Below are 7,841 nucleotides of genomic sequence, written 5' to 3' on the forward strand. Positions count from 1 at the left end.
GCCAGCTAGCTCAGGAGACAGCCCCCTCCTCACTTCCCATTCTCCTGCAGCACATCAGTTTGGGGTTCAGATGAGCAAGGCTGCGGAGGCAGCTGGGAGCGCTTTAGAGAGGTACCTGTTAGATGCTGCCCTTCGCTCCGGGGGCGGATGCTGAGCTTTAGGACCACTCAAACCCCATGGCGGAATAACGGTTTGTTGCATGTGCTGCAGACCCCCAAACATCACGGCACAAACTACTGTTTCTTAAAGGTGCTTGCAGTGTTGCTGTGGCACACAGGACCCCAGGTCACTGCCATGTGTGACCGCCCATTCTGATTGCTAAAGTCACCGCCACATTATGTAAGGGATCTCCTGGAAATCTGTTGCAGTTAATGCTAAATCAGCTAAGCCACTGCGGCTGACTGGTAAACCCCTAACGCTGCGGACAGAGCAAGTGCTGGAGGCTGCGGGGGGCGGCCGGTGTCACAGCGTCCGCTGGGAAGGGCACGCTGCGGGTGTCGCCGCGGGGTCCCCGAAGGGGCGCGGGGCGGGGCTGCGGCTCCAGCTCGCCCCTCCATGAAGGGCGATGCTGCGGCCCCGCTGCCCCGCGGGACGTGACATGCGGGGGGGCCGCTGCCCCGCGGGGCCGGTGCCGCGCCGTGCCGGGGTCGGGCCGCCCAGAGCCGCGCCGTGCCGGGGGCGGGCCGGGCCGGGCCCGGGGCGCAGCGGAGCGAAGGGGAGAGGCAGCGCCCGGGTGACTTCCCCCTGCCCGAGCGGGGCGGGGCGGCAACCGCCGCCGCTTACCGGTCAACCGCTGCCCGGCCGCCCGGCCGCCGCGCCGGCAGCATGAGGGGCTCCGGGCCGGAGGCGCCGCCACCCAGCGCCGCCGCGGAGGGCCGGCAGCAGGAGGCTGAGCAGGACCGGGCCGCGGCCAAGGCTTTCTACGACAGCCTGGTTTCCAAGAGACCCCGGCCGGTGAGTGCGGGCGGGCCGGGGCCGGGGGGGCCGGGGGCCGAGGGCTGGGGGCCGCGGGCCGGCGCTAGCCTCCGCTCGCTCCGCAGCCCAACCCGCAGCACGCCATCACGGTAGCGGTCTCCTCCCGAGCCCTCTTCGACCTGGTGGAGGAGCAGCGGATCTACGAAGAGCAGGGGCTGGAGAAGTACCTGGAGTACCAGCAGGACAACGAGAACGTCACCCTCAAACCCGGCCCGGCGTTCTACTTAGTCAAGGTACCGGGGCCGGGCCGCGCCGGGCGGGGGGCGCGGGGGATGCCGCAAGGCCAAATTTCGGGAAGAGGAGGAGCCCGGAGCCGCCCAGGGCGGAGATGAGGCCGCCCCGGGAAAACGCGGCGGGGACGTGCCGCCGCCCGCGGGGACCGCGCCTCGGCCGGGGGGTCGCCCCCCTCCCGCATCGCGCCGCGGCGCCCCGGCCGAGGGGGCCCCGCTCCGCGCCCCTCCGCGCTCGCCCGCACCAGCTGCGCGCCGGCGGGAGGTGCCGCAGCGGGACGGTTTGCGTGCCCCGGCGCTGCGGCGCGGCGGGGAGCAGCCGGCACCTGCCGCTGGCACGGGGCCCGCGGGGCGCCGTTCCTTGCGAGACCTTTTTCAGCTGAGATAGGCCCCTGAACGGTTTTGCGTTTGTTGCAACGTACCTCCCCACCCCACCCCCATCCCACCCCCCCCAAAAAAAAACCCCAAACCAAAACCTTTGAGTTCCTCATTCCATTTTTATGTCTCACTTTTGAGTAGGACTAGTGCGATTAAAGACAGCATTGATTCTGTATTAATCCAATGGCTTTATTCAGAAATTAACCTTTTTTGTTGTTGTTAGCATTAATTTTTCTTTGCTTTCATTGTCGCCCTGGAATTTGTTCTAGAGGACCAGCAAAAGAAACAGACCCCTAGCTCGGAGTCACCATTTAAGCAGAGGTGAAATGGAGTATTTTGCTTTCATTGCACAAGAGAAATGGCCAAGGTGAACAGCCTCCAGCATGGAAAGCAAGCAAGATTAAAAAACAGAACAAAACAAAAAAACCCACCAAAACTACCCCAGGTTTTGAGGGACACAGGTTTTAGTGGGACTGACTTGTAAAAATGCCACCTAGAGTTCATTTTATGTCCATTGAGAATCGTTTGATAAGCTCTACCACAGCAATATTAGAAAAATTATTAAATCATAATTATCAATCATACTTGCTGACAGCAGAGTTCTGGAAGAACACTTCAGGGGTTTAAAAGTAGATTTTAATTACTTCAGTTTTAGTCTCAGGAATGTAAAACATTTTCCACATCGATCGCTTTTCAGAAATATAAAGTGGAAAATTACTTAGGTCAATATTGATGCTGTTGTAAATATAAGAGATAGCTGTCAATAGCATTAACTACACAAGCATTGTAAAGGTGTTTCTAACATAAAAGCATGGTCATAAAATAATTCATTTCGTACACCAGTGAGGCTAGGCTCACTAGTGAATTTACTGCATCTTTTCCTATCTGTAGATAGGTAGAGATAGCAGCCCTGCTAGCACAGTTTTCAAGAGATTTGTTAGAGTTCAGTGTCAGATTCACTTTGAATATAAAACAAGATTTGACTGTTTATCTCCTCACACTCTGAAGAGCAGAGCTGTTAGCTGTGCCCAACTAAATGCACCTTGATCTCTGTTCCCTTCCAGTATGCTATTTGCGTTTTAATTCTTCACATTTTTTAAGATATTCATAAATTGCTTAATCATAGGAATCATTAGGCTGGGGAATTAGGGGTTTGTTGGGTGATACTTCCGTGGAGACAAAGAAGGCAAAAAGAAATAATATACTTTTGTTTGTATTCCTTTGTTGAAACCTTTAAGAAACTTAGAAGTTTGTAGCGCTTAATCACAGGCCAGGATCTCCTTAGGCTGCAAAGTGTACAGGCACCAGACAAAAAGTGGCATCACCTCCCCCACGCCCCCTTATTCTCTTAATACTTTAAGAAATTGCCAGTGTAATTCATATTAGCAGTAGAAATGGGTTATGACCACATACTAAGAATTTTTCCTGGGCCTTATACTAGCTTCTCACTCAGAGTTTTCCTAAGCACAGTCCTACATGATGTAGCCATGCTTTTTAAAAGTTAGATTCCCAGAATTTAATTATGAAATCTGCGCTTTAATTCTTAACAACTGGCCCTACTTTTTAAAGCACCTTAATGAAAATCAGCCCATCTAGCTTTCCTGTGATGTTTTGTGGTTGACTTTATTGACGTAATCCCAAGGAATTCCATTCAAGGGCCAAGATCCCGAAGCAGAGGTGTGTATGTAAACTGAGAGCAAATAGCAAGTCTTACTCCAAAGGGATAAGACTCTAAATAAGATGAGAGAACAGGTGGCTACAGAGAGAGGTGGGCAGCTGAAAGGTCAAGGAAATAAGAATGCCTAACATGTTAGCCCAATATCTTTAAAGAGATTTCAAATCAATCAAAATCTGTTTCATTCAGTACTGCAATTAGAAATTGCCAAGGTAATCATGTTTAACAGGATTTTGTACCTAGTACTTAAGGACAGCCTTTGACACCTGACCGTCTGAACTGTCAGTAAATCTTTGCATAAGTACGTGGCCCAAATTTGCATCTGTTCATGCAAAGTGAGTAGTTGCACATATAAATTCCTTTACACTTTCTCCTTGATTTCACAAGAACAATTTTCAAGTGGACAAGAAAGTCCAAGCCCAAGTTTCAAGTGGACACACACACAAAAAAAAAGATAATAGGGACTGTGATAATATTCAGCAGTGCATTGATTTATTCTGGATAATGATGGTGTCCCAAGAAAAAGGATTTCCACAATAAAGTTAAATTCTATAACTCAGTAAGAGAAACTCGCTTCCTTTCAAATGAACCCAGTCAAATGGTTGCTGGGAGCAACAGAGCAGAAAGGAATAAAACAAGTTCAGCAAGTTAACTGAGGTATTTCACACTCTACTTCAAGACAGTCCTATCGCTAAACCCACAGTGATTAAGAAACAAGGCACATTCCAGTTGTCTGTTGACTTCCACATTTTTAACCTGCAGGCGCTGGAGCATGTCAATGCCCGGCTTCTTGAGCTATACCCTGATGATGAAGAACGATTTGATATTGTCCTGATGACTAGTAACCATGCCCAAGTGGGAGTGAGACTCATAAACAGCATCAATCACTACGGTAAGTAAAATAAATACTACCTTGTAGACCTGTCTGCTGTTACATAAGAAAATAAATTTATTTTATTTTTCCTGTGCTGACCTTGCTAAAAGCAGCTTCTTCGATACTGACACCAGTTCCTCAGAGGATGATATTTATTTTTGGGTGTCAGCGTAAGTGAGAGAGTGTTCAACAGATGTAGCTTGTCAGGTGTGAATCTTAATTTCCAAGAAATCCTTAAACTTTTTGTTGTTTGATATTTATGCCCCTATACATACACCTTCACAGCAGTTGCTCTGCTGTCTTAGAGGGATTTTTTTTTCCTAAATTCTTAAGGAGGAAGCACTGATCAAACATTGTAGTCAGTTTAAATTGTCGGACTTGCTGAAATTACAGTGAACATATTTTCATTTTTCAAGTTTACTGTCAGCTGTAGGCTAGCGTACCTTTTCACAGATTCCTTTACAGGTTTGTAGTATTGAAGCAGAGTCACACCTTGTTGTGCTGTTCTTACTTTAGGCTTAACAATTGAACGTTTCTGTATGACGGGAGGAGAAAGCCCTATTGGTTACCTGACTGTGTACCTCACGAACTTGTACCTCGCAGCAGACTCTGAAAAAGTGCAAGAAGCTGTAGAAGCAGGTTTGAAATTACTTTCTTCTGTTATCTGTTGAGCTTGTTAAAAAATAAGTATATTGTGTTTAGTTCACAGAAAGTAGTGCTGCTTTATCAAATGCAGAAAGTCAGTGCTTTGTGTTGGGCAAACTCATCAGGGATTTTTATTTAAACAAATAAAATCAGGCTATTTCTGTTTATGTTCCTCTCTGACCCTTCAGCCTGCTGATGGTGACAACTCAATCACTCTCTACCTTTGTCACACCTTTCTGTCTTCTTCTGTGCTACAAGAAATGAACTCCCATACACACTTCCTACTCACCTCTGATTAACTTCTGTTTGAACAGTCTTCTCTTTGATATAACTTACAAAAAACAACTTCTGTGTTCTGTAAGGAGTTAAAAAGTAGCAAATAGTTTGATTCAATGGTCTCCTTGGAGTTTCCTGCTTTATCTTATTTGCAGCACACTGGTTTGTATATTCTTATATGGAAGTGAGAGGAAGAATGTCTAAGAAGTTATGTCAGTGGGACAGCTTCCACGCATTTGTGATACAGAACAGCCATTACTAATTAGCTTTAGTGGTCGTTTCTGCTCATCATTTATAAAGGTCACCACAAAGAAGTTGTTGGAACCTAACTGCTTACAGTTTAATGAATGACTTTGCAGGACATGCTAACTGACGTTTTCTGATTCATTTTCAGGTATCGCATCAGCTACAATGTTCACTGCCAACAAAGATGTTGCTTACTCGGATACACAGTTGAGGGTGGCGTTTGATGGGGATGCCGTTCTCTTTTCTGATGAATCAGAACAGATTGTCAAAGAGGAAGGATTAGATACGTTTTTTGAACATGAACAGCTGAATGAAAATAAGCCTCTTGCACAGGTTTGTACTTCTTGAATCAGTGAGTTTTCAAAACACTGTTAATTTTCATTGCTGCTGTGTTTCTCCAGTCTCCCAGTGTGTGTGATTCTTCTTTGTGGAAACTGATTTGCCCTATTTATTTCCTTTTTCAAGGATATCTTTAAAATGTATGTTTGACATAAAAGAGCCCACCGTTGCAGCCCTTTCACCAGATCTCCCGCTTCACTGAGAGAACTGCATATATAAGACAATGATTTACAGTTGTATTTTAATTGTATCATTAGAAAAAGGAAAGGCTTCTGCCGATTTCATTGATTTAATTTTTTTTTAATTAGATTGTGTAGGTAATGTTAATTTCAAACAGTGGGATATTCTGGTTATTGAAACGGAGTAATATCTGTGCTTATTTCCAAGCAGAACTATTCCACTTGTCTGAACACAAATGCTGAAACATTAGCTTAAACTGAAAGACCAACGCTGCTATTGTTAAAGGTGGTATAATTTCAGAATAAAAGCTTGATTTATGAAAGTACTGGACAGTGCAGTATATTGCGATTTGACCCAGTCTGTCATTTACTTATTTTAATTGGTGTGTAATTCTAATATTGTCATTTATCTGGAAAAAGTTTGGTAATGTCTGTGTAATTAGGTCTCTTACTGGTTTTTGCACAGAAAAAAAAATGCAGCTCATGGTTCATAGTAAAAAGTTAAGTGTTTTTAAAGAACGTTTTATTGAAGTTAAAGAAGACTATAGTTATAACTTTATATTGTAAGAGATCTTGTAAGCCTTAGTGAGAGTCAGTTTCCCACTGAACATACTATGTAGGATTATGGTTTTAACTTTTTTCCAGTTTGTGAATTCCTAGTGAAGATGCAGACCTATTTGGACAGATTACATAGTGAGTTTGCTGAGTAGCGTAGCAGTAGGGAAGGAATCATTTATGAAACTGGCAATCTGGAAGAAAGCAAAAGAATGATTTTGGGAGCTGTGGACAAATACTAATTATACTTCTGGTATTTCATACCCAGGGTCCTTTGAAAGGTTTTCTGGAAGACCTAGGGAAACTCCAGAAGAAGTTCTATGCAAAAAACGAACAATTAAATTGTCCCATAAGGACCTTCCTGGTCACAGCCAGAAGTGCAGCAAGCTCTAGAGCCAGAGTGTTGAATACTCTTCGTAGCTGGGGTCTGGAGATTGATGAGACACTTTTCCTAGAAGGAGCTCCTAAAGGACCAGTCCTGGTGAAAATCCGCCCTCACATTTTCTTTGATGACCAGATGTTTCACATCGAAGGAGCACAGAAATTAGGCACTATAGCTGCGCATGTTCCCTATGGCGTTGCTCAGAAATACCACAAATCTGCATGACAGGGTGGCAGCATTAATGATAAGGTTCTTAACTCAGCCAGCCTCTAATATACCAATAGTTATGTCTGAAACCCTCTACATTTGTATACTGTAAGCACTGTGTTTAAAGATTTAAATTCTGGCTAGAACAGCCTTTAAAGGAAGTACTTGTAATATAGCTAAGTTTTTAATAAAGTTATTTTAATAGCATTTTAAGCAGTTTAGATTTTTTACCTGTTTGGATCTAATACTGTGGGTTTGATTATTAGAAAAAGATTTGTACTGGTTTTAGAGCTTGACACATATTTTGAGAGACAGAAAAGTTATATTTTCTCTAAAATACTGTTGATGGGTTATTTATAGCAAAAACCATGCTGCAATGATAGTCCTTGATGGTTATTTCTGAAGTTACCAAAAGTACAGTTTACATATAATTGTTTACCTGTTGGTGGATTCCTTGTTAAATATGTGTTCAGTAGGTCTGTTATTACAAGGTTTCAGCTGCAGTGAAATGTTAGCTTATCTGATCTTGTGTTTACAGGAACCCTTTATTTTTCTATATTATTTTCCTATTCTAATAAAGCTGGCTTTACAGAACATTGTCCTTTGTATTTATAGAGGTGTTAGCATAATTTCCCATGCAGAGTCTATGTAATCAGCATTTCTGTGTCTCTTGCCTCCTCCGGATATTTAGAACCAGAAATTACTCATTTCAGCCAAATTTGAGAGAGCGCTAGAGGTCTCAAAGACACTTAAGTCCCAACAGATTTCATGGAGCTGGGTAGAAGTCTGAGATGCTGTGAGTATCTTGACTGGGACAAAGACTGAAGCTTTAGAGCATACCTTTGTGACAGCAGAGAATCTACCCTGAAATAATGCTGTT

At 44.5% G+C, this 7,841-nt stretch overlaps 1 protein-coding gene across 1 annotated transcript; it reads left to right on the forward strand.

Annotated features, from left to right (window-relative positions):
• The first annotated feature begins 408 nt into the window (after positions 1 to 408).
• Positions 409 to 7,555, forward strand: LOC119150118 (cytosolic 5'-nucleotidase 1B-like). Its single transcript, XM_037392349.1, has 6 exons — positions 409 to 954; positions 1,041 to 1,208; positions 4,021 to 4,150; positions 4,649 to 4,771; positions 5,448 to 5,632; positions 6,641 to 7,555. The coding sequence occupies exons 1-6, from the start codon at positions 826 to 828 to the stop codon at positions 6,977 to 6,979; spliced, it is 1,074 nt and encodes a 357-aa protein (XP_037248246.1). The 5' UTR covers positions 409 to 825; the 3' UTR covers positions 6,980 to 7,555.
• Positions 7,556 to 7,841: the final 286 nt, after the last annotated feature.

Source organism: Falco rusticolus, chromosome 6 (genome assembly GCF_015220075.1).
Source record: "Falco rusticolus isolate bFalRus1 chromosome 6, bFalRus1.pri, whole genome shotgun sequence".
Classification (NCBI taxonomy): domain Eukaryota; kingdom Metazoa; phylum Chordata; class Aves; order Falconiformes; family Falconidae; genus Falco; species Falco rusticolus.

Bases quoted from the DNA above. Each gene is read 5' to 3' on its own strand.
- LOC119150118 (XM_037392349.1), top strand. From the start codon at position 826: ATGAGGGGCTCCGGGCCGGAGGCGCCGCCACCCAGCGCCGCCGCGGAG. The intron at 4,151-4,648 runs GTAAGTAAAATA...TTCTTACTTTAG, and splicing joins AAACAGCATCAATCACTACG to GCTTAACAATTGAACGTTTC. The intron at 5,633-6,640 runs GTTTGTACTTCT...TTTCATACCCAG, and splicing joins AAAATAAGCCTCTTGCACAG to GGTCCTTTGAAAGGTTTTCT.